The sequence below is a fragment of the Bubalus kerabau genome, chromosome 13 (genome assembly GCF_029407905.1).
Source record: "Bubalus kerabau isolate K-KA32 ecotype Philippines breed swamp buffalo chromosome 13, PCC_UOA_SB_1v2, whole genome shotgun sequence".
Classification (NCBI taxonomy): Eukaryota; Metazoa; Chordata; class Mammalia; order Artiodactyla; family Bovidae; genus Bubalus; species Bubalus kerabau.
The window spans coordinates 66,747,617-66,774,522 of record NC_073636.1 but is presented as its reverse complement, the minus strand read 5'-3'; the positions used below and the strand labels follow the sequence as shown (position 1 = coordinate 66,774,522).

Below are 26,906 nucleotides of genomic sequence, written 5' to 3'. Positions count from 1 at the left end.
AGGAGAGAGGTCTGGATAGCTGTCACCTTTTAGGTGGTCTATAAAGTCAGGAGATTAAAAAATTTTTTTTATTTTTTAACAAGAACTTACTATACAGCACATGGAACTCGTTCAAAATTATGTGGCAGCCTGGATGGAAGGGGAGAATGGTTTAGGGCAGAACGGATACATGTACATGTATGGCTGAGCCCCTTTGCTGTTCACCTGAAACTATCACAACACTGTTAATTGACTACAATTCATACAAAATAAAAAGTTTAAAAATAAAGGAAAATAATATGAAAAATAGTATATATGTATAACTGAATCACTTTGCTGTACAGCAGAAATTAACACAACATTGTAAATCAACTACACTTTAATATAATTGTTTTAAAATTTAAATTTTAGAAATTAATTTTTTTAATTTAAAAAAATTAAAATAACTTTTTTTTTTTAAAGAGAATCCCCTGGAAGTCCAATGGTTAGGGCTCAGTGCTTTCACTGCTGGGGCCCCAGGTTCAATCCCTAGTTGGGGAACTAAGATCTCATAAGCTGTGAGGTGCAGCCTAAAAAACAATTAAAAAAATAAAGTCAGGAGAGTGAGTTAGATCACCGAGAAAGAAGAACAGAATAGCAGAAGTACAAGGACTACCCCAGGGCACTCCATGTTTAAAGGCTGGAGGAAAGATGAGGAACCAGCAAAGGAGACTGAGAAAGAAAAAGCAGAAAGACTATGAGAGAAATTCCAGAAAGCAGTTCAAAAGAGTGATGGACTGTACCAAATGCCGCTGATGGGCCATCAGTTGAGAACCGAACGCGAAAATGATCGTGGAAGCCAATGATGACCTTGGCAAGAACAAATTGGGTGCATGGTGGAGGCAAAAGTCTGACTCTAGTGGGTTCAAGAGAAAATAGTCGGAGAGGGATCAGATCTGGAGAGTAGAGATCTGGCTGTACAGTATGGTGACCACTGAACACATGTGGCTGCTGAACACAAGATGTGGCTAATATCAACTGAGATGTGCTTTACATGGATTTCAAAGACAGTATGAAAGAAGAATACCAAATGTCTCATTCATGTTTTATATTGATTACCTATTAAAATAATATATCTGATAAGTTTGGTTAAAATAAAATAAGCTTGATTTCACCTATTTCCTTCTTACCTTTTTATTGTGGTTACTAGACAATTTCAAATCACCTATGGAACTTGCAAGCCTGGTGCGCTGCATGCAGTCCGTGGGGTCTCAGAGAGTGGGACACGACTTAGCAACTTAACAACAGCAAATGGGGCTTGCATTATATTTCTATTGGATGGCACTGGCAGAGTCAATTCTTTTGAGAAATTTTGCTATTAATAGAAAGAGAAGCAGAGAGTTGAAGTCACTGTCCAGAGTTACCTTTGTCAGTGATTACCCAACTTTTTCTTTTCATGAACCATTTTACTTGGGCATATCCCAACACATTGCCTCTTCGAAGAATTGGTGAACTTGGGACTTCCTGGTGGTCCAGTGGCTAAGACTCCATGCTTCCAATGCAGGGGGCCCGGGTCTGATCCCTGATCAGAGAACTAGATCCTGGCATGCCACAAATAAGAGTTCACATGTCGCAGTGCAACTAAAGACCCCACATTCTGCAACTAAGACTCAGAGCTACTAAATAACTACATATTTTTTTAAAAAAAGAATCTGTGCTTTCATTGCAGGGGCAACAGATTCCATCTCTGGTCGGGGAACTAGGATCCTGCATGCCCTGAGGCACACACGGCCAAATAAATAAATAAATAAAAATAAAATTTAAAAGTAATAATAAATAAAAAAAATTTTAAGTGAAATGTCTCGATGATGGGATGTGTGTTTGGATTAAAAGCATGAAAATATTCACAGCATCTTAGAGTTGATGGGGACTCGGAGGTGAGCAATCTCCTCTCTGTCCTTGTCCGGTCTGAGACACGGCAGTGCTGGACCCGTGGGTCCGTCTCCCACACCGGGACCGTAAAGCCAGCTTGGGGTTTCACAGCGTTCAGACCACCTGCTCTCCACAGTTTATCCTCCAAGAAAGAATGTGAAGCGTGGGAACGGCTCCGCAGGGAGCCCGGGTGGCTCCACGGAGCAGACAATACCCACAATGGGGAACAAAAGACCCCTCCGGAGGAGAAGGCTGGCCTCTGAGGGCCGCAGTCCACTTCAACCAAGCCGAGCCGGCCACCGAGAACCTGCCAGGGGAGCAGAACAAAGGAGGCGGCTGCTGAATGGTGTCCAGCCCGACCCCCCTCCATCCCCCAGACCCACCTGCTCATCTGTTTCCTCCGCCTGTCCCCACAAAAGCAAAGACTGAGGGCTCTCTCAATTTCCAATTAGTTTTTCAAATGAAATAATGACCGCTGGGGCCCGCTGCTACTTGTGGGTTTCGAGGTGAATGCCGTTATAAAGGAAAAGACTGTGATGGCCACAATTCCGGTGCTTTATCTCCATTAACTACCACGCTAATGGCGGCTTAAAGGACTTAACCGCTGCCCACAGAGGGGCTGGGAGCTTCCCGTTCCCTTGAGGGTCCCACTTAAGATGAAGTGCTATTTTTATTATTTTTTTTTTGTTCTACAGGATGCTCTGATCAATGGAGGATTTGTTTCTTATGATAATCCCTTATGTTTGCATTAAAACTCACAAAGAGGTTCTCATCCATTGCTTCATGGACTCCCTACCACAGCCCTAGGGGGAGGGCAGAGCAGAGGTAAGAGGTCAGGTCCTTCAGCTCGGAGGGGTCAAAGCTGATTGCAGGACAGTGCCCTTGTGTTGTTCCAAGATGCCAGGCCCCTCAGGAAATGCTGGGGAAGCAAAGGAATTCAACCAAACAACAAAGAAACAAAAGGACCTAGTACGAACTGCTCCTGGGCCCCTGCTAACAACACAGGAAATAACAACAGTAATGTCTATACTAATCTGAGCAACCTCTGAGTCAGCGTCAGTGCCGGATGCTCTGGTGTGTGTTTTGGATGTGACCTCATTTAATCCTTAGAAAGCCCTCAGAGGTGTTATCCCATTTTTACTGATGGGAAACTAAGGCCCAGCAGGCTGAAGAAAGGTCAGTTGGATACTGACCTGCTGTGCCGCCTACTCTTGGGAGGCCAGGTGCAGGCACTACTGGAATGCCAAATGAAAGACAGAGCTGCATGGCAGTTAAAGTAGCAAAAACAGATTTTATCCAAGACTATTTCAACAGCGGGAAAGAAACCTCATATAGAAGTGGGCTCAATTCTGAATACAGTGTGGTCTTCTGGGAATTGGTAGCCAAGGAGCAGGGTGGGGATCAGTGGATGGAAACTTACGAAGAGGATACAGCAGGGGTAAGGGGATTCTGGCTTAAGACAGAACAGGGAGATGAGACATCACCTGGGAGATGGCGGAGGGTGAGGATTCTGATCATATATCGGCGTAATCAGACGTGGAGGTGGGAGGGTCTGGTTAAACTGCTTCGCAAGATTCTTGCTAAAACTAGATCTTTTAAAAAAAGGCACATATAGGTGAAGGAGAAATTTCAGGAGCCTGGCTAAAGTTTGATCAAGCAAAGAATCTTTGCCAGTGGTGAATAATTTAAGCAACAAATCTGGTGTATAAGTCGTAGTAAAGAGTTAGGCCAGTTCTCAACTGCAACCTACCCAGATCCATCCCTAGGCTAAAAGCAAGTGGACTCTCCCCTGCAGCCTTCAAGAGGCTTCTCCCAGTGGGTAGGATCAGAAAGACAGCATAAAAGGTGTTTCTGCCTCTGCTGCTGCTGCTGCTGCTAAGTCGCTTCAGTCGTGTCCAACTCTGTGTGACCCCAAAGACGGCAGCCCACCAGGCTCCGCCGTCCCTGGGATTCTCCAGGCAAGAACACTGGAGAGGGTTGCCATTTCCTTCTCCAATGCATGAAAGTGAAAAGTGAAAGTGAAGTCGCTCAGTCGTGTCCACTCTTAGCGACCCCATGGACTGCAGCCTACCAGGCTCCTCCATCCATGGGATTTTCCAGGCAAGAGTACTGGAGTGGGGTGCCATTGCCTTCTCCTTCTGCCTCTGCTACATCCCAGCATAAAATTCAAGTTCCCTAAACTTGCAGTTGGTCCTAAAATAAAATCTATCCCCTTTACCACAGCCCTTAAAAATTGTATTTGGAACTTCCCTGGTGGTCCAGTGGTTAAGACACGGGTTTGATCCCTAGTCCGGGAAGACTCCACATGCATGGAGTAACTAAGCCTACACGCCGCAACTACTGAGCCCAAGCTCTAGAGCCCACGTACCAAAACTACTGAAGCCCATGCACCTAGAGACCGTGCTCCACAAGAGAAGCCTGTGCACCGCAAGGAAGAGTAGCCCCCACTCCCTGCAACTAGAGGAAGCCTGCAAGCAGCAACAAAGACCAAGCACAACCAAAAATGAATGTTTAAAAATTCCATATATATGTATTTGTGTTTCTCTTTCTAACTTACTTCACTCTGTATAAAGGCTCCAATTTCATCCACCTCACCAATATGCAAGGCAGCAAAATGTGGCTCAGCTGATAAAAAATCCATCTGCAATGTGAATGACCTGGATTCGATCCCTGGGTTGGGAAGATCCCCTGGAGAAGGGAAAGGCTACCTACTCCAGTATTCTGGCCTGGAGAATTTCATGGACTGTATAGTCCATGGGATGGCAAAGATCGGATACAACTGAGTGACTTTCACTTTCACTTCACTTTCAAGAGACACAGATGTAAAGAACAGACTTTTGGACTCTGTGGGAGAAGGAGAGGGTAGGATGATTTGAGAGAATAGCATCGGAACATGTATATTACACGTAAAACAGATGACCAGTTCAAGTTCCATGCATGAAGCAGGGCACTGAAGGCCGGTGCCCTGGGACAACCCAGAGGGACAGGGTGGGGTGGGAGGGGGAAGGGGGTCCAGATGAGGGATGTGGCTGACTCATGTCGATGTATGGCAAAAGCCATCAAAATATTGTAATTATCCTCCAATTAAAATAAATTTTTAAAAAACCCTGTATTTGTTCTAACTTCCAAGGATACTCTTTTCCTTGCTAACTCTGCCCTGTTTACACTGCCCTGCTTTCAGAGCCTTCGCATAGGTTGCTTCTCTGCCTAGAATGTTCTTCCCCAGCTCTGCAAAGACTGCTCCTTTCCTTTGTCAGCTTACCCTTCCCAACTCCTCTAGATAAAAATTCCTTTTCAGATTTGGGCTCATTCTGCTTCCTTTGCCCTGTCCCCTCCGGGATATAAGTGAACTGAGGGCAGAAAAGGCATCCATCTTGCTCCCTGCCACAGCTCAACCAAGCCCAGAACCTGGCATGTATCAGATGTCTGCTATGCTTTATTGATTGATTGATGGCTATGCTGGGTGTTAGTTACTGCACACGGGGCTTTCTCTAGTTGCAGCGAGTAGGGGCTACTCTCTAGCTGCAGTGAGCAAATTTCTCGTTGCGGGGGCTTCTTTTGTTGCAGAGCACAGGCTCTAGGGGTGGTGAGCTTCAGTAGCTGTGGTACACCGGCTTAACTGCTCCACCACATGTTGGATCTTCCTAGACCAGGGATTGAACCATTGTCCCCTGCACTGGCTGGCAGGCTCCCAATCATTGAATCACCAGGGAAGTTCCTCTGCTGTGCTTTATTCTCCAGCCCCTCTGGCTCTGCAGACCAGCCCTGAACCAGTCATGGCACCCCTGAGCCCTGCCAGCCCCTTTTCCAGACAGTTATTTCCTTACCTCCTCCCCTCCATCCACTATATTTCTGTTCTCAGGCCCTAATGCCCTGGCTCTACACCTCTGTCCAGCAGGCTTCAATCAGCGTCTTCCAGAACGGTACACGTCTGGTTTCAGTGTGAAACTCCCAGGCGGGTGGGCTCTCCTGCTCTCCCCTCTTCCCCACCACTCTGAGCTGTTGAGGTCCCAGCATCCCTAAGTAGGGACACTAGGAGACACCCCTTGGACAGCAAGGAGATCCAACCAGTCCATCCTAAAGGAAATCAGTCCTGAATATACATTGGAAGGACTGATGCTGAAGCTGAAGCTCCAATACTTTGGCCACCTGATGCGAAGAACTGACTCATTTGAAAAGACTCCGATGCTGGGAAAGATAGAGGGCAAGAGAAGGGGACAATAGATGGTTGGATGGCATCACTGATTCAAGGGACATGAGCCTGAGCAAACTCCAGGAGATAGTGAAGGACATGGAAACCTCGCGTGCTGCAGTCCTTGGGGTCGCAGAGTTGGACACAATTGAATGATGGAAGAACAGCATGGGAAACCAACATCACCTTTTCCCATCAGAGTGGGTCTCCAAGTCACGTCTACAGCGGCCAGGCAGGTGCCAATCCCATGAAGTTGGTAGGGGGAACAGGACCAGGGTAGGTGGAACTGACACCATCTGGGGCCAGGTAGGGGTGGAGTGGGACTATGGCTGGCGGAGAGTGCAGGCCCCACTCAAAGGCAAGAGCTATTCAGCTTCAGCTGATGGTTGCCATTCAGAAATCAGGCTCAATGTTGCCAGCTCTGATTTTCTTTTTCCAGAGAATCCTAAACCCTAGACCTGGATTTTTATATGAATTTTCTCAATTTGTGAATGTTAGCAACTGACTCAATTAAAAAAAAAAATATGGATCAAATGAAACATGGGTCACCGGTTTGCAACCTCTGGGAAAGGTGAAGTCACTTTTCCATCTTAGAGGCAGTCCTGTAACTGCCCATATGGGCCTCTCCCCCGCAGAATCCCATTCAGAACTAGCCCAGAGTTCCCGAATCGCCTTTCCTCTCTCCCCAATCAAAATCCCCATTCCCTCACTGTAGCGAAGTCCAGCTAAGCTGGAAAGCAATCTGATTAAAATCATTTCTCCCCTGACCCCAAACTCAGTAAATACTCTGAGGATTACCTGTATTTCAGAAGTTACCTTTTGTTATGTTTATTTATTTTTTTAGGCTGTGCTGAGTCTTCGCTGCAGCTCGCAGACTTCTCCAGTTGCAATGCATGGGCTCAGAAGTTGCAGTGCTTGGGCTTAGTTGTGGTAATGTGGGCTCTTAGTTCCCCAACCAGGGATCGAACCCAGGCCCTCTGTACTGGGAGTGCCGAGTCCCAACCACCGGACCACCAGGGAAGTCTCCTATTATTTTCAGTTAATGGAAGTAAAGGCAATGAGTCCAAGTGTGTAACTATGGGCCAGTTTGGATAGATGCCAAGCACTAGGCCAAGATTTCAGATGCATGAAGCTCCTTCAGTCATGTGAGAAGGTACCGTCATTATCTTTTACAGAAGGAAAAAAAAGGAATCTTAGTGACATTAAGCCACTTGCCAAAAGTCCTTCACCCTGTGGTGAAGTAGGCTTGCCCAACAGTGAAGTTTGCACATTTGGAATACACAGTTCAGTATTGCTTTCCTAGGTGATACCATATGACCTCTGTGCAACGGTGGTCCTGGGCACAACTCCAAAGGGGCATTTCCAAGATGCGTGTGTCCCTCTCAGCACCTAAGATGGCTCATGGGCTCAGCCTTCTTTTAAGATATTCCCTTCCCTTCCCCACTGCACGCCAAGACCAAACTTTCCAGAAGGCAAAAGCAGAGGGGCCTTCAGATATCAGCAGGGCATAGGTGGTACCCAGTGCTGGACACAAAGAAAGGATGCTGGCTTTTCTAGGCAATTCTCAGTTCTGTTAGGAAAACAGTGAGGACAAATGTCAAAGGTCCTGGAGAATCACCTCGCCATCACGTCAAGCATACTTTCCAACTAAGGCCTCATGTCATGTGTCCTAGAGACCCCACCAGCCCCAAAGTACCAAAAAAAAACCCTCTCAGGTCTTTGTTCCTGTTATTCTCTTTATTCCATTAACAGATTAATTACAGATTTCAACTTTTCAATGCAACAAGTGGGTAAGTCAGAATATTCACAGCATCTTGCTGGGGCACCATGCCAAAGAAACCAAGTATCTGGGTGCCTGCTCTGTGCTGGGGATAGAGAAAAACAAGCAAAGTATAACCACAATTTTGACTTTCTTCTTTTTAAATAAAGGGGTTTTTCATTCCTCTTTTCAAACTGTAAATTGTCCTTAACTCCTTTTATCAATATTCACTTCAGCTTTCAGAACTTCTTTCCTTTTTCTGGAACTAATGTGCTGTTCTGAAAGAAAATGGAGACAAACACAAAATTATCGACGGTTCCAACTCACTGTTACAGCTCTTAACTTGGTGACAACAGAGAAACCAAGGTCCTCTCCCACTATGAGATCCCATTTGTAAGGGAATAATCATTCCTCTATTAGTCCTATTTATTTATGTCCCATCTCATTTCATGAAAAATGAAAAGACAGCTCAAACTAAAGCTGATGACAACTTAAATAAATAATGAAACACACCTGATGATACCTAAGTAAACATGATATGTGAAGACACAAGATGAGGTAATTAATTCCAGGCACACCTCTCACAGTGTAAGGCCAAAAGGACAGTGTACACTTCAACTAGAGGAAGGGTTTAAAGAATGCTCATCTTCAACTTCCCAGACTCTGGGTCCACCAAATAACACATGGCCCTCATGTAGCTTGGACGATGACATCCTGACCTTTTGGTACAGAAATCTGCACCATATTCCTGCCATGTGGTCATATTCTTGTCAATGATCAGACTGGATATCTAAACTTCACAGAAAAAAAATTAAATCTAAATCTCACTAAATCTCTTTAGCCTCCCCTAGACTTCAAGAAGTGACAGAGAAACACAAGAAGGAAAATGATAATCTGGACAGACACTGTGCGACCAGAGGGTGATAGCACCCAGGAGGTGATCTGGACGGTTCTGGTGAGCAGAGGCGAGCAGCTCACACACATGCTCTCCTCACAGGCAGCTGGACCCAGTGGTGAGGGCTGATGCGATGACAAGGAGGTCTTGCAGAATGGCATGCTCCAAACCCAGTAACCAACAGCCCTAAGGGGCACACACGCACAGGTGTAGAACTCATCCTGAGTGCCCCTAATTCTGTGCCAACATTCAGAGGTTCCCAGGTGCCTCAAAATGTGTGTGTCCCAGGAATTCCCTGGTGGTACAGTGGTTAGGATTCCTCACTTTCACTACAGGGGGCATGGGTTCAATCCCTGGTCAGGGAACTAAGATCCCACAAGCCACATGGTTCAGCCAAAAAAAAAGTGTGTGCTCTGAAATATTTATGCAGAGAGGACAGTATAATTATGAAATAAGAACAGGTGAAAGTGTGGTGACCCACAAGCCTCCACTGTGGCTGAGAAGCTAGCCCTCTGTTATGCCTGATCAAGTAGATACCTGTCCTCAGATTAAAAACGCTTGGCTACCAGGGACTCTCCAATAAAAGACGAGGGCCCGACATCAGGAAGTCCCAGATGCCCAAATGATCAAGCAACTTTCCTCTTTCTCAGGCAGTACAGTTTGGGGGTAGCAGGGTGGGGGGTTGACTATCTAAAAATCAAGAAAAACAAACCTAATCCAGTTAGTCTGAAAGAATTAAAGAGCTCAATATGCAGGACTAGTTCCGAAAGCAAATCTCAAACAGAGCAACTATAATTCAGGACAAAACCAAATGGGTAATGCTGAGGAATGGGGCGGGAGGGGCAGACCACAAAGGGACATGGATGGAAGCTTGTTGGAGGATGGAAATAAGTTTGTACCTTGGTTGAGGTAGTATTTACTACAAGATTGTCTACGTTTTTCAAGATTCACAGAATTATACACTAAAAAGGGTGAATTTTACTGTATATGAATTAATACTGAAAAAAAAATCAAAACATGTGGTTGCTTTCTATGTTGAGAACGAGTGGTTCAGCTTCTGTTCACACATCAGTGCAAAGGCTCTACATTCTATGCTCTTGTGAATTTCTCCTGTTTCCAGAGGAGTGAAAATTAGATGGCTCCATTGCTTTGGCAGGGAAAGCCATCTCCATGGCAAAGGACAAGGGGGAACATGACCTGAAAACTCAAATACCTCCCCTCTCTTTGTTGTTCTAGTTCAGGGGTCAACACGTTGTGCCCCAGGGGCCAAATAAAGCCCACCAGCCGTTTCTGTAAATAACGTCTCACTGGAACACGGCCATGCTGGTTTGTTTACGTGGACTGGGCTGTCCTCACACTATGGTGGCAGAGTTCAGTAGTTGTAACAGAGACCGCATGGCCTACAAAGCCTAAACTACTACCTGGCTCTTTCTAGAAAAAGTCTGCCAATCCCTGGACTACAGGAGCTGATCAGTGAAGCATCAGACATTCTCCTTTCACCTTGCCTCCACTCCATTCTCATCCGAGGACCTGACAAGACTACGGGTGGTACTTCACTGGGCATTTAAGCCACACAAGGAGCACCCCTGAACCATGTCCTGAGCTCTAGGAACGTGAGTTTGGATGCTGGCTTTGATCTGTGGCCATCAGTCTTTATAATTTAGTGTCTTACCAAACCCCACTGTTTGGCCCAACCAGAGGATACTACTACAAAAAGGCCTAGAACGGTGACCAGGTGTGCCGGGATTTTCCATGGGACTATCATTTAATGAATTTAGATGTCCTGAATGGGGGGTGGGAGGGGTCCCCTTTAAGAAGTACTAAAGTTAAATCAGTCTTTTCCTCAACTCTGCTCTCCTATGAATTCACACAGAGAGGGGCTGTGTCTATGAAGTACCTGTGGGACACAAGTGAGGAGGAAGCCTTACAGTCAAAGCCAGGTCCAGGCTGCTCCACTGCCAAGTTACCACCAGCTAGGCTAACTCGGGGGCTTTGGCTTTTGCCCTGGTCCAGGAGGTGGGGAAATGGCCTCAGAATTCAGCTCTGGGGTAGGGAGGGATGGGAAGGAAGAAGTGTGCTGAAAATAGGTAAGTAACTGACATGCATGGACGTGGGCAAGATGGAAAAGGGGCCCTGCTCCTGGGTTGAGTGCCCCTCATCTTTACCGTAGTGTCCTATATTTTGCCAATCTACTGCTCTGCTCTGCAGCGATCCTGCCAAAGGAAAGAGGGTTTGAGAGTCAAGAAAGGACAGTAAGAAGAGAAATAAGCTGAGGAAAGAAATGGCAAACAACCAACTAAGAGCTTCTGTTAATGTCACCGCTTTCCCCAGGGGCAGAGCCTGATTCTAGAACTCATGACGACAGCAACAGACAGCTGTAACTTTCTATATAGGATGGAGGGGGCATGAGAGCCATGGTCTTCCTCCCCAAAAAATGTACTCCATTTTATCTGTGTTAGGGACTCCTGCTGAGTGGGATCTAAATGAAATGGTTTCCACCCCCATCTTCTCTCAATCTTGTTCGTCTTGTGTGAGCAACTTCCAGAAAAGAGAGCTCAGCAGAGGACAGCCTTTTGGCTCCCTGGGGCCTAGACGGGCTGCTCTGAGAAAACAGGGCTCTGCTGAGAGAAAACAGCTGAGCCCCTGGCTCTCTCTCAGATGCAGCACAGAGCTGCCAAGTTAAGGCTGCTGCAGGGGCTGAGAACTGAGCCAGCTGCCACTGCTGGTGCTCTGGGAGCCCCCAGCGGAATGCGGGCGACCCCGGGAGAGGCAGGGAGCACCCTGGGCCGGTATTCCCGGGAGGCCCTCAGAACACTCACAATGGATACCCGGGCAGGAAGGAGACATGTGGCTCTCCCACCCATATGGTCTCTGAGAACGCTGCTCTGTTGACCTGCCCAACTTAACCAGCAGCAGCAGTGAGGGTACACTGAGGGTACTAAGTTACATTCTTCTAGCAAGAGTCCTGGAGAGGAGAACGCAGGGCACGTCTGAAAATGTTCACTTTCAAAGGTGAAAGCAATTCTGACCTTTTCTTATTGACCTTTACGTGGTTGAAATCACCCAAGTTCTAATAAAGTCAAATCAATGAGAAACACCAATGTGACATTTAAATTTACTTCTAATCCAGGTTCGAAAGTCAAGCTGCCAGCCAGCCGCCATCACGTCGGGCCCTGACCCTTTGTGTGAACTGAAGTTGTCTGGTTCTCGGGGACATGATGCGGGCCCCCGTGCAGTGCTCCCTGCCAGGGGCCTCTGCCCGATGCTGTTTTTTGGAGGGGAAGAGCATGGACCTCATGCTTAGGAGGAAAAGCTCTGGGAGGCTGTTGGGGTTACAGAGGAGTCCCTCTCTGGGGCATGGGAGAAGCGTGGAGAAGGATTCTCTGTGGCGGCAGAGGAGAAAATGGTTACACGGCTAGCACTTTAACTACAATCTTCTGCCACCTGTCCTGATCCACTTTAATCTTCACGAAGCAATTATTTTCTTCTCTCGTTCTAATGTGTCAGGGCATAAACTGTTGTGGTTTTAATATAGTTAAAGCTTATCATCACAACTGATTTAAAAGGCTTGTGTTTCAGGCTGGATTGAGGTGTCACAATGGCCCCTCAGGATATGAACCTTTTCACCACATACTGTTGGTTCAAAGACCTGGGTGGACAGAGCTGACAAAAATATTTCTAAACCACTCTGGGCCCCTGACCTGCCTCCAGCCTTACCTCTTGATTGCCTGCTGCGCCAGCATCCGATTGCCAGCCAGAAACGTCACGCTGCCTAAGATGGCCAGGTACTTCAGGGTCTGGAACATGTTGAGTTGTGTCCAGTAGACATACATGAGCCCCAGCATAGCTACAAGGACAGGCGTCGTGAGAACCAACTGAATCAAACAGTGACACTGCCCAGGGCCGAAGACAACCAGAAGCCAGTAACTGCGGAGCCCGAACAGGTTTGTATTTATAGACCAGCTGGTTTTATTCCTTTCCTCTGATGCCAGAAAATACGTAACTCAATATACTTGCTTCTCAATCTTGACTACCAAGAAATTCGGAGGTAAGAACCAGATCTCCGTGATCTGGTTCCATGTTTTTGCATCTCTGTTCTTAAATGACAGTTTTGTATTTGTTTTTTAAAATTGCTGTCAGGTTACATTGGGTTGGCCAAAAAGTTCATTCGGATTTTTCTGTACCATCGTCTAGAAAACCTTCAATGAACTTTTTGGCCAACCTAATAACTTGGGATTCAGCTGATTTTTCAAATTCTGAATGAAAGCCCTCAGGATTAAAGAAATAAATCCTTTTCCTTTTTACTAAAAGTGAGAAATAGAAAAAAAAAATAAGGCTAATTTTCCATTGAGACTAGGAAGGAAGCAAGGAGGGCAGGAGGAGGGTTTAGTCCAAAGGGCTCAGGCCCAGGGACTTCCCTGGTGGTCCAGTGGGTAAGACGTCACCTCCCGATGCAGGTGGAGCAGGCTCAATTCCTGATGCGGGAGCCAGGATCCCCGCGTGGCTAGTGGCCGAAAGACCAGTACACAAACAACGCAAGCGGTGCTGTAACACATTCAATAAAGACTTTAAAAATGGTCTATATTAAAAAAAAGAAAAAAAAAAGGAAAATATTACAAAAAAAAAAGGCAGCTCAGGTCTGGGCACTGAGAACCCTGGATTCTGACCCAGCCTCTGCCCTTCACAGCCACTTAATTTGTCTGAACCGAAATTCTCTCACCCGTCAAACCAGGATCATAACTCCTGCCCTGGTCACCCCCATCAGGGTTGTGATGAGTCAAATGCGGGAATGTGCACAAAAAGCACTCTGGCACAAAAAGTCACGGCTCTAAACAAATTTATATTCAGGTTTTGTTCTCCCTGACCCAGGAGGGCTATCACTCAAATTCAGTAACTGGGCTGGAGAGAAAGGTCATCCTGTCGATTTTGCCCAGAAGGATGATGGATGAACTACAGCAGGGCTTCTTAGCCATTTCTGAGGTCACGGACCATTGTTAGAATTTTGATCAAAGAGACAGACTCTCTCTTTCCCCAGGAAAACAGAGATACACATTTGCCTAGAGTTTCAAGGGGTTCAACTGTGGACCCCTAAGGAATCTGAACACTACAGAAATGCAGAGGAGGGCTCCTACAGAAGTCAAAGAAATCAGAAAAGAATATTGAGGTCTTGGTGAAATGCAGGGGCCACCAATGCAATAGTGTCGAAAAGTTTCTGAAACGCTTAACTAATTTAGGAATTTACTGTCTTGTAACGTTTAGGTCCTAAGTTCTCTAGAGGACAATGCAGGACAGCGTGTTTGATTGTGGAAGGGACTGTTTTCTATTACTGTCCGGACACAGCCGCCAGCAAATGTGAAGATCGATATGGTGGGGGAAGATAACCTTTGGAAACTGCATTAATGCTCTCCATCCAGGAAGATGGCTCAACGTAAAGATGCGATAAGTGAGTAATCTCTGGAAATGAACAGAGCTATTAACTGAGGGTAAAATGGTCTGCCAATGGCAGCCTCATACAATGAAACCCGATATAATGACAGCTGTTCTAAGCTGATGGGCCAAACAGGTTTATCATCATATTAACTGTTGTAAAAGGCCAGGAGGAAGAGGGAAATGTTATGCTATTAAGTCATTATAGTTAATAGGTTGTGGGTCTACTTAACAGGGTTTTGGCGTGGGCAGGCGAAATGTCAAAGGAGGTTAAACGGAATTAGCAGCCTGGGGCGCTTACCAGCATGTCCCAGGTGAAAGACAATTGTGCTGGGAGCAAAAGTGAAGTTGGAGACGTTGGCACCAATCCGGATCCACTGAAAGATGGGGAGAAATAAATTAAGAAGACATTAGAATTTGAAAGGGAAGCAACCCACACTGTGCCATGCTAATCCAAAAAACAGCCCTAAGGGCTTCAAAATTCATACACACTTGAAGGACAGGGAATTTCTCCAAGTGACAACCACCCTACTGTGAGTCCAAAGGAAACACCGTTCCCTTTTTTTCTTTAGACAGGCATTCCAACACCTGTTCGCAAAAGTGCTTGAAAATCATTTTTAACAACAGCAAACTTTTCTATTTTAAAACAGGTGAAGCCATGAAACTGAAAGGTCCAAAACTGTATTGATGATGAAGTGATGGCACCCCTGCTAATGTCTCTAAGTTTTGGTAAGATAAACTCACTGGCGGCTGGGAGGAGGTGCGCTCACTATGGGTTCTTTGCCTTTTGAAATTCTGATTACTCAAAATAACAGGTGCCTAGGGTTGGTTTCTGAAAGCTTGTGGCATGCCTTTCAGATTTTGACCAAGCAATAATTCTTTTATTAAAATCAGAGGATTAGGAACATCGACAATTTTCCAAAAGTAAAATCTAATGAGTTTTCTATATGGTTCTCAAAATTCTCTGAACTTGGAGGATCTGCATCTATGTTTATAGATTTTAAAGAGACAAGGGGAAAAAGAGACAATTAAAAAAAAATATTCGAATAGCATGTTAAAATGGTAAAAATGTCCTTTCTCTATACTCCCTAAAAGGCCTTCTCCTTAGAGGTGACCAACACCAATAGTTAATGCCTTTTTAAGGTTTTTAAACATAGAAGATGATACCAAACACCCTATCCTACCACTTGCCTTCTTCACTCAATAGGACATTCTTAACAACCTTGTCATATCCGTTGACAAGTACATAAATTTATCCATTGTTTTAATGAGCTGCATATTATTCCATTGTGTAGATGTACCATAATTTATTTAACACTTGCTTTTATGAGGACTTTAGGTTGTTTATAGTTTTGTGCTCCAAACAGTGTTGAAATGCACAGCCTCTGTACTCATTTTTTCTACAGCTATCAGCATCAGGTCTTGCTTTTTTCACACTTGGCTTCATCTGAACATTTGTATGGAGCATCCATGTCCATATTTTGACCATTTATAATGGCTACCAGGTACTTTATCATGCCCCTTGTTAAGGGATCAGTTTTTTTGGCAGGTCCCCTATAGTAGGTAATTTTATTTATTCTAAACTTTTTGGACCATCGGTTCAGGTACAGCTGCTGGACCCCTTTGGAGCTGTGCTGAGGCCAGAGCACAGTCTCCTTTGGAACGGCTACATCTGTGGAGTCTGGCGCCAGACACACGCTGCCCATGTTAATTACAGCAACTCACCAGAGCAAAGAGCAGGAGCAGGGGCGAGAGGATTAGGGCGGTGAATGTATTGGACACCACTGTGGGGGGCCTCTTCTCAGGCTCGCGGAACAGGTGCTGCCAAAAGAAGACACACCAGGAATATTCTACCATGTGTTCTTCCAAGCGGGGGCTGCCATGTATACCAGGAGCCAAAACCCCAATGACAATCAAGGAGGAAATGCCTTCCAGAGGCTGAGACTTCCTGGCCATGAGCACCCCGTTAGCCTTTTCCCTCTTCCCAGCACTGGCTTCTGCTCCCACGGGTCTCCTTCCAGGGACATTACACCAGTCCCAGCTCACAACTGCCCAAGTCTCTTTTCTCCTCCAAAACTCACTGCCATTTAGAGGCTAGAGGATGCAACCTATCAAGCAGCATCCACCTGGTAAAAAAAATGGTACCCAAGCATCTGGATGACTAGGGTGACACACCCCAGGCAGGACGCTGGATTCCACAATGTTTCTGGGTTCCCAGGGTGGTGTCATCATATTTTGCTGATTTAAGTTAGCTAACTGCTGTATTAACAATTTTAAATTTTGCTTGCCAATGTCCAGTCAACCCAGCTCCATGACAAGGCAGCTCCATGTGAGACTCCTATTCCCAAATTTTTAACCTCAGCTCCTCTCTGCTGTCACTGCCACAAAGGGACTTCTAATATGGCCTGTGGCAGCTACTGCTGCCTACCCCACCCTACAAAATCAGTTCGCACCCTTTGTCATCATGGTTATACCTTCCAGTGTTTAACTGCATTCTACATTCTTAAATGATGCTATAGCAACATCAGGAGGAATTTTAAAAAGAATACTACTACTTTACCTTTTGGGCCCTTGGCTTTTTTCTAACAGTGGAGTAAGAGTCAGTAGTCTGCTTGGAACACTTCACCATTATTTCAGATTTTGAGTTTCCCTGTTACTGCAGTATAATCATTTCTGAGGACTCCAAAACAGTTCACTGAGTGGATCCACTCAGTTTCCTTAACCAGGGCTCCAACTGTTTAACAATTATTGTGTTCATTTTGTACACTGCTTTAGAAACTTTTCAAAGCTATTCTTTCCTTATCTGGGAACTATTTTGAGCCTCACAACAGTCCCATGGACTGGGCTGGGCAGGGATTTCTAGTATTTGTGTGCAAGGAAGGTGAATCCCAGGAGAGAGGAAGGGCTGGCCTAGGGGGTGAAAGCCCTATGCTCCAGTTGAGTTGGCCACCTGTGGGCTCCATCGGCCCTGGTCTATGCAGGAACACAGAGGAGCAAAGCCAGACCCATCTGTGCTGTGGTTTCAAGCAGTGATCGGAGGACTGAACCTCCTGCATGTTTAGGAAAAACAGACACAGGTTCTGATTTTGTCTCTAGTTATCTGCTTTCTGGGAACTGGCCGGCAGGCAATCTGAGCCTGTTTTTTTAAGCTCCAGGATGGGGCTGACATTTGCCCTGCCTGATCCACAGGGTGGCAAACACCAAGCTACAACGTATCATCTAAACAGGTTGAAAAGGGAACCACAGCCAGTGCCTGGGGCTCTGCTGCCCTCTCTCATGTGTCCATTTCTCCTGTGTTTAGTGAAGAAGCCCTTTGGGATGTACCTGAATTTCCTGTTTGGGGGTGAAAATGTTCTTGGACAGGACAGTTGACGGAACATCATCTTCAGGGAACCTGATGACCACATCAGCCTAAAACAATAAGAGCAGCGATGAAAGGCCCAGGGGCAGAGAAAGGGGTGAAATTCATCAGCAGGACAGTATCTCCCAACTCCCATCCAGGACTGTGACTGAAAGGAGCTCCAAGCAGTCCAATCACTTCTGAGTCATTAGCCAACAAATTGAGGCAGTAAAAATTTCAAGAACAAAATAAGTATTTGTTGAAAATGCTTTTTAGAGCAAGAGTTCCAATTTTCTACTGGTCTGGTGAGCCCCACAGGGCTGTTTAATACAAAAATCCCAGTTGGTACTCAGGCTGTTACAGTAGCAATCAGAAACTGCTCCTGGGAAGTATAATTTAGTCTCAGACAAAGAAAAAAAAAGAAAAAGACATGAAAAAGTGCTCTCATACAAAAACAGCCCAAAATCCAAGAAGAAAAGGAGCTTTGACTACAACAAGAAAAATGCAGCTGCCCCTTTGTCTTGCACAGGGAGCCACCCACCACTCAAGGCCTGGCCTCTGGCCTCTGCTACCTTCCCCACCTCACCACCTCCTGCCCTTGACCAGATTCAGGTGCTCCAGCAAAGCAGACCCACTCGTATCTCACTGAAAGCACCTTAAACTTTCCTGGAGGCTGCCCCCCAGTGATCATCCAACAGCCCCTCAGATACAATCCTGAAAAACCCCTGCAACTCTTCAACCCTTGGCTCAAATGTCATGTCTTTTAAGAAGCCTCCTCTCATCCCACCAGCCCAAAGTGAGTTATGTAAGTGAAGTGCACTATGCAAACTATGAATATACTATGCAGCTGAAGGGTATTAGTTTATACTGGTTATCCTAGATGGTTATTAGAATATCCTGCAATTCATTAGTCCACACCATAACAAACTGGAACTGGATTTCAAACCTCAGGCCCCTCTCCAGCCTACCCTGCAAGGGCACACTGCACCTCAAAAGCTAGAGCCTTTATCTCTTATATCTGTGTATTCCCTGCAGTGTTTTGCCTGTAACATGAAAACCTTCTTCAAGTACAACTTTTAAAGAAATCTGCTAGAACCCATTAGGGCAAATCTATATACTTCATTCATTCACTCAATCACTATTTATGAAGCCCCTATGACATGCTAGCCAGGCCATGTGCACGCCCCTAAGACTACCAATGGGACCAGCATGATGTGTCCTTATTTATGGCCCTCTGGGTGGCATGGGAGAGGCCTGGGTACAAAGCCCACGCCCTGGAGAGGAGCCATCTTTGTCTGACTGTGGCATAGCCACTCTTGTCTGGGTGAAGATACAAGGAGGCACATACCACATTCCATAGGATTGGGTTCTTCAAAGTTGCATCTCCGATGATCAAGTAGAGAGTGTAGGTGCCAGATGCAGAGTCAAATTCGAGCTTTCTCTCGGAGGTGTCCAGTTCAAACTTGTACACATTTTTGCTGTCCGGCTCTGCAACAAACACCACTTCCTGGCCAGTCTTCTGGTTGTGGAGTCGGACAAATGTCTGGATGGAATAATAACGCAACTTTTCATCTGATGATTTTTTTTTTTCATCTGATGATTTCAAAACTCCCTCTGGGCCCAGATCCCTGAGGCAGCAGGCTGTCAGCTCTTCTGTCCCAGTGGGAGTTCTGAGGTCAGCCAGGCCTGTCTGAGAAAGCAGGAGGAATGGCCAGCCCCACCCTGCTTATAGCTCCGAGATCAGACAGTACTTTTTGCGAGTACAAGAAATTTAACTTAGGGGTCCGGCCGAATCTCAACGACTTGTAGGCCGAATGCCCAGTTTGTGAATGATTTAAGCCCTTTGCTGAGGCTGTAATTTCCTCTTCCTGCCAGCCTTTTGCTGCCCAATTAACTTCTTCACTAGAGGGTGAAAAGAAGGGAAATGAGGTGAAACTGTAAGAAGCCCATTTTCAATTTCCTAGTGCCTCCAGCTAAAGATTTAGGAGAGGAAGCATGGGGATGGATAGCAAGGCAGAGTTCTCATCGTGCAGGGCAGCCCAGTGTCAGAGAGAACCCAGGCTTGAAGACAATCAGATCTGATTTCACTACTTAAGAGCTGAGCAAGTTATTTAACCTCCTTGAGCCTTGATTTCTTCATCTTTAAGACAGATTTAACTTCTACACGTGTTGTATCCGTATGAAGACTCACAGCAAAGTATGTAATGCATTTAGCGTAGGACCTGCTATACACTATCTAGTCAACAAACATTTATCAATATGATGATACAAGTCTAATCACGTAATCCCCCAATGGCATAAGAAAATAAGGTTTCTGCACATAAGATGCAGCAACACTTAATACACTCAGCTTTGCTTTCAGAAGTTTCCAAATAAAGAATTCAACAAAGCCGGTAGATTGGTTTCATTTTACAGATCATAGGCATGGAGGATTAAATGAGTTGCCGTGGTCACACAGGTAGTGCTGGATCCACAGGAAAAAAATCTAAATCTCATTCATTACTCTACACCTGGGCAACAGACAACAACCATCAAAGTATTTAGGGAAAGAGACCCAGAGTTGTGAAGCCTCCTGGCTCCTGCAATTGTGGCCAAGAATGGGATTTAGGAGCCTGGTTGCATGATCTTCCTCCTGTCACAGCCAAGCACAGGCAAGCAGCCAGGCTCACCCGCAAAAGGCCATCTCTATCTAGGAGGTCTGTAAGCCAGGCTTTCTAGGATCTTGGATGAGACAAGTCTTCAGTTAAAGTTTTACTTCCTCACTAGCTCTTCCTGCACTAATCCTAATCCCACCAATTTTGTTTTGTATAATAATGACTTCTCTTCATAGTCCTTCTTCTCTTGGGCTTTCATTGGCAAGTGTCATTTTGAGAAGGACCTGGGAGATGCTACGGAGTTGAAGCAATAGCCATGGCTAAGTGGGGCTGACCCAGCTCTCTGGAGACTGGGGGTGGAAGGGAGAGAAGCCGAGAAGGGCAGGGATGGCGGTGCCAGGGGCAACCACTCTGGGTCTGGGCACGAGTGCAGCAGCTGCGGCAACGAGAAACAGAAAGCCAAAAGGTTTCCAAGTAAATCCACTCACCTCCACGGTCTGTTTTGATGCTGCCTCTCTGTGTGGATTTAAGTCTGCAAGCTCCAACTCAAGGACTACTACTAGAAAGCACCTAAGCCAAGGCCACTAGGGCCCAGGTTCTTTCCTGTTTTTCCACACTCAAAGCATTTCTGGGATTTCCGTTTACAATACAACCATGGATGAGGCCGTGCACAGAACAGTTATTCTCAACCAAGTGGGAAGACAGAGGCAGGAAAGGCCAGGGAGTCTGAGAGGACAAAAGCTATATCAGATTCTCTGGGAAAAAGATATGGTTTGAGAATCTTTTCAATAATAATCATTATTTTACATATGGAAGACAGAAATGAAGCCTATTGCTTTCATCATACTTAGTAGGCACAAGTTAAAAAGTGCTGTTTTTGGACTTCCCTGTTGGTCTAGTGGTTAAGACTCTGAACTTCCAACTGCGGGGCGGGCGGAGGGGGGGGCTCCAAAAAAAAAAAAAGTGCTAGTTTTCAGATTCTTACAAAATAGAAAATCTGCTTTGGCCAGAGCAAAACATACTTTGGTTACACTGCCTAAGTTTTCCTTTTTTCAAAATTATTTCAATATATGTTTTTATTATAGTCAGAAAGAAGAAAGAAAAAAGCTTCAAGTAAATGCTAATCTGCCTTAAATATCTTTCCTACACCAGCTAATCTCTCTAAAAGAAGGCTCAGGGTTACACACACACACACACACACACACACACACACACACACAAGTCGCTCAGTCATGTCCGACTCTTTGCGACCCCATGGATTGTAGCCCACCAGGCTCCTCGGTCCATGGGATTTTCCAGGCATGGGTTGCCATTTCCTTCTCCATGAGCAAAAGAAGCCAGACACAAAAGACAGTATACTAAATGATTTCATTTACATGAAGGACAAACATAGGCAAAACAAATGTAGGATGATAGAAATCAGAGAGTGGTTGCCTTTGGGGTGGGGGAAATTGGACAGAAAGCAGATGAGAGAATTTTGGGGGCTGATAGAAATCCATTATATCTTATTTCTGGTGGTGGTTGCACAAACTGTATTAACTATACTTAAGTAAGAATATTTAAAATCTGTTATTTTATTGTCTGTAATTATACCTCAATTTAAAAAAAGACATTCTAGGATAAGAGAGCATGGTATGTTTATAGGTGCAAATGACTAAGATACTCAGGGCTGATGGTTGCTTCTTTTATTAAATTTTAGCCTAGAAACCAAGAGTTCAAACCCCTGTCCCCGTGATAAATTATTCCTGTGTTTTAATCCACAGCAATGAAAGAGTTATTTATTAAAACCCTTTCTCATCATTATATGTGTCATACAGGGGACAGGGGTTGAAAACATCAAAATCAATTAAATAAATTTTATCTCAAGTGGAATAACTCAGGACATGTTAAAAAAAAAAATAATCAGCAGCATGTGAGAAAGGACATGGCAGCTGGTTTTAAAAACTTTGGCTGGTGGAATAAGAACAATTTGAGCGGGAGAATTACTCAAGTAAGCGTCTGTACTCTATTCCTTCTACCTCCAAGTTATACTCAGTAAGTTTTACCCCCAAAAAAAAATTAATAAAAAATGACTGGTATCTGAAAAACAAATCCTGGGACCACACATTATATTACGATATAAAGAACTTAATTCATGAACCTTTCTTTTGAATCATGATTTACTTCTACAGGCAAGGCACTGTGTCTCCTGCAACTCATCTTTATATCCTTAGAAGAATCTAGGCCAGGATCTTGAAATTAATGGATCTGCAATAATCATTTACTGACTTGAATTAATAAATAAATGTACTGACTAATTAGTTAGAATTTAAGTCCCAATTACACATTCTTGTAATGGGAAATTTACCAAAATTATTTTATAATATCTTCATATAAAATGTTTAAACCAGCAATGATCTCATTTGGTAATTTATGAGAAGTATATTTAAAAGGAGTACATGAAATGATATAGAAGTCCAACTCACCCCAGCTTAAAAATACAAGCATACTGTAACTATCTGCCTGGGTTTTTGAAAAAAATTATTTAAAAAGTACAATTGCTAAAAATATAAAAAACAAAAAAACCCACCAAGTCAAGTTTTGGTCTCCATTTGGATAGTGTAGACATGATTATAAGAGCACGAGTACACTATTTTGCACTGAACACCACACTGGCAAGATCAGAAAATCTGTGAGATGAGAAGGAAATTGTTATTCCAGTGATGGAACCTCCTCTCCTGAGTATCACTCTGCCAGCAGCTGAGACTTCAGAGGATTCTCACTATGAAAATCAGCAGTCCTTAGAGTGTCACAGGGGAGAACCTGACAGACTGTGAGGGTTCAGAGTGAAGACCTGAAAGCAGGAATTCAGAATTTTCTTGACTTGGTGTTAAATACCACGTCCACGCAACTATCGTGTACAGCAAGGTTTCATGCTAAGAGAACTGTCTGGGCTTTTTCCTGACCTGGTGAGGGGTGAGTTCAGCGCCAGTGTTCACATCTACCAGCTGGAAGAATAAGGCAAAGTTCTGGTGGCTGTCCGCGATGAATGTGCCCTTGGCTTTGGCTGGGTAGGTCACCCTGAAAGAGACATTTATATGGTAAGTCTTCAGAGAGGATCTCTGAGAACAGAGGGAAGGAGACCAACTTCGCTTCGCTGCCTAATTCTCTCTCTCCCAACTCTGTCTCTGAGTTCTAACACTTCTGTGGTTGAAAGAGTGGAGAACTGTCTATGGCCCGAGGGCAAATGGGACTGATAAAGCTAAGATGGAGAAAAGCACAGAATCAACTTCCATCAGGGTCTGGGGAAAATGCTATGTGTGAGTCTCCAGGCTTTCACTTCAAGGATCTAAGGATTCAACCAAGCCAGGCACCAGAGAGACTCACACGCCCTGCTGGAGGCTCCCAGGCGAACTGGAAAGCTGGGCTAGCAGAACCACAAAGATTAAAAAAAAAAATTAACAGGATGGACATTAGCAGCATATGTGAGGATGGTTGGGAAACCAGGAGGTGGGAGATGCAAAAGAATGAGGGCTATTGACAGCTTTTTCTTTTTTTAATGCTGCATTCTTTTTTTTTCCTTTCACACTGTTTCAACTATTTTTCTGCCTGAAATTGAGCTTTAAAAAGTCATTTTCTCCAAAGGCAGGAGTAATGAGAAAACTTTTCTCAGCTATCCCCTGAGATTTTAGGTTAGGATGGCCGGAGGATAAAAAAACAATCCAAATGGTTATAGAGCTCACAACTGGCTGTATTTCCTGCTTATTTACTTATGAGTAATACCAACTCTTCATCTATATAGAGCATTAAACTCTGGAAAGCACTCTTACAGACATCATTCCAGTGGGTTCTCAACAGTGCTCTCATTTCTAATGTCACTATAAAAATATACAAGCCAGAGACAGAAAGCCTAACCCTTTCACATGACTTAAAAGGAGTGAATGCCTGGATTCTAGTCTCTGGCTAACATCCCATTTTCAAAATGACCTTGAGGGTCCCCCTCCTTTTTGTGATATCTACAGCCACCCCAGTTGAGGAAATTTGGGGTCTGAATTCTACCCAGAGGTCTAGATGGGCATTCAAGGATCTGGAAGAGAACTAAGAAGTGGGCTTCATACAATGTTCCGGACGAACTCTGATCAATTACTAATGGTGACCTAGAAGTGTGTGCTAAAAAAGATGCTGAGTTCCACAATCACCAATGCTATGACTGATCAGTGATCTCCATGGACTGGAGGAAAGCAATCCCAGCCCTAGCGCTGGGTACCTGCCATCTCATCTCTAAGGACCTATGAGACATACAACTGATTTCAGACCCACTGTGGGCCACAGAGTGTGGCCATAAGGACCCTAAAAGCAAGTTCAAGATTGTGAGGAAAAACAGATAACACCAGAAAATAAATTAATACACTGCTTCCTCCATCAATAAAGTTTTTTTTTTTTAAATTATCATCTGAACTAAATAGTGTGCCTGGGAATAAGTCTGATGCAGACTTACATTCTGAGGCGAGCTCCTTCCCAAATTGTGGACTGTTAATAGTTTGTATAATGTATACAATATACATACAATACAATAGTTTGTTCAGGGACTGATTGCCAATATAGACAAACCCCAAGTTTGCCTGAATGCCAAGCAGCACCCTTGGTGCAGTCCCAGAGGAATAACAGCCTCTTTAATTTGGAGTACAAGCTGGGTCACTGCTGACATGGAAAAGATGGCTGGAGGGCCTCAGGGCCTTGGCATTGTCTTCCCAGCTCAAGCCTGGGTTCTCCCTGGACCCAGGAGGCATCCCACCTACCGCGTTGTTTTGGGGGCGATGCTCTGATCCTTATCCACAGTGGAGAGATCGACATTTGTGATGCCAACTTCAGTGGAAATCTTGACTCTGAGCTAAAGTGAAACATGGAAGAAAATCGCCAAGTCAACTGGTGAATATACCAGTAATCAACATACACATCCAACGTTTTCTCTTACTGGTGAGTCAAGGCATGAAAAAAAATCCTAGGACAGGAATCTCCAATAATTTTAGTAAAACTGACCCAGCTAGGTAGTATTTCCATCTCTTCAATCCAGAGGCCTAAAAGTAACTCCTTGATTCTTATCCCATCTTCCATTCTTTGGCTTTGGATGAATGGTATATATTAAAAAAGAAATGAAAGGAAACAAAGTGGATCTTTTCACAGGTACTTTAAAAAAAATAAGGGGGTAAAAAGTCCTTAAGTAGTAACCTTCAAATAGTTTAAATTAACAAGTACTCAATTCTAAGCCACTGAGATCTGGAATTTGTTACAAGCATAACCAATCCCTCTTGACTCTTTCAGTGTTTAAATTCTATACATTCCTTATAAACATTTTCACAAAGAGGAGCTAGCCAATGCTATTAAACACGAAATTTTTTTAAAAATTAGATTCAAATAAATGTAAATTTCCAAAAGAGAAAACACGCTAGAAGTCTACTCAGGGGAACTTTTTTATTTAAAATTTTTATTTAAAATCAAAGTTAGAATGTGCAAATTATGCAATCCCAAAGCACTTCTAATCTGTAAACATATCTATGAGACTTTCAAATATTTGAAAAACTTGAATTTAATGCTTAAGGTAATCCTTGCCAAATCCACTGGTTTACAGCCTAAGTCAGGATGAAGGAACAGAGAGAGAAGTCTGGGCAAATAACTGAAGCAAAGCTTCAGCATTTTTCTCAAACACACTATGAAGGTGTGACAGCCTCAAATCAAGGGCAAAGAAGAAAAATTAAAAAGGGATAAAGATAGCTATCAAGTAATTCTTTTTAACAGCCTCTCTCCTGCCTCTATAATAACTATTTTGTGACAATAACTTCAATTATCAGGTTGAATGGGGGGTGTTCTGTTTTGCTCAAAAAGAAAAAAAAGAAAGCCCTAATAAAAGATTTATTACCAAAGGCCATAAGGATATTATTATCTCCTACTTTTGAATACAAAGCCACCTATTGGCAGAACTATATTTAGCATCATAGTCTGTCACTGAATCTAGGCAACAGGGTGAATTATGGTAGGGGGAGGGGAACCGCTGGTCTTCAAGTTGAATAAACTATCAAGGAGAGAGCTTATGGACATTTAGGTGGTACTTTGGCCCTCGGGTGCTCTGCTGAGCAAACAGCTTCACAACTCATACAGGGCTCACAACCAGAGCCAACTTTGCTATTACAAAGCTCAATCCAGAGAGGCACTGACAGGCAGGCCTTCCATTTGGAGAAAACCTGGAGTGGAAGGCTCTGGCAAAGTAGTCAACCAGCTTTGATTAGCAATGCACCCCACTGAGATCACTTCCCCACAAGCCCCAAGAGCATCTGGAGCACTCAGGTGCAGGGACAGACAGAGACAGCGAGATGCACTTCCTGTCCTAGAGGGAAGCATACAGGCAAAGCTAAATTACAACAGAGCAGGCTGCTTTGGTGGAGGGAGGGACAAAGTGCTACAGAAGCACAGCAGGAGGATCAGTGACCCTAGTCGGCAGCGCTTGGATGGGGAGGGAAATGGGTAGCAGGAGGGCTTAGGCAGGCCTCCAGTTTAGGGAGAGGCAGGACCTGAGCAACCACTCCATGCTATAATCTGTTTTCATTGTGTATTACTTTGCAATCTTCATCAACATCAACTAGATAATTCCCTCTTCACTTCTCACTCTCTTACGGACTCATTTAATCTGTAAATGTGCTTTTAAAATCATCATCTCACCTAAATGTCCATAAACAGGAGACTAGTTAAATAAATAATGGGATATTCACGTACACTTTGAATTACTCTGGAGCAATTAAAGAGAACACGGTAGGTATCTATGGACAGATAGGAGA

The 26,906-nt window shown here is 44.5% G+C and overlaps 1 protein-coding gene across 2 annotated transcripts in view; it reads right to left on the bottom strand.

Annotated features, from left to right (window-relative positions):
- Positions 1–7,800: 7,800 nt before the first annotated feature.
- Positions 7,801–26,906, bottom strand: part of RPN2 (ribophorin II) — a 51,599-nt gene continuing 32,493 nt past the window's right edge. The window contains exons 10-18 of one of the 2 annotated variants that reach the window (XM_055544992.1): positions 24,876–24,967; positions 23,043–23,157; positions 18,852–19,046; positions 17,488–17,574; positions 15,889–15,984; positions 14,465–14,540; positions 12,454–12,583; positions 10,902–10,949; positions 7,801–8,119 (exon numbers count right to left, since the gene is read on the bottom strand). In XM_055544992.1, coding sequence (XP_055400967.1) covers positions 8,107–8,119; positions 10,902–10,949; positions 12,454–12,583; positions 14,465–14,540; positions 15,889–15,984; positions 17,488–17,574; positions 18,852–19,046; positions 23,043–23,157; positions 24,876–24,967 — 852 coding nt within the window. In that variant the 3' untranslated portion in view covers positions 7,801–8,106. The remainder of the gene's footprint in view (positions 8,120–10,901; positions 10,950–12,453; positions 12,584–14,464; positions 14,541–15,888; positions 15,985–17,487; positions 17,575–18,851; positions 19,047–23,042; positions 23,158–24,875; positions 24,968–26,906) is intronic. The other variant, XM_055544993.1, reaches the window with a different exon arrangement.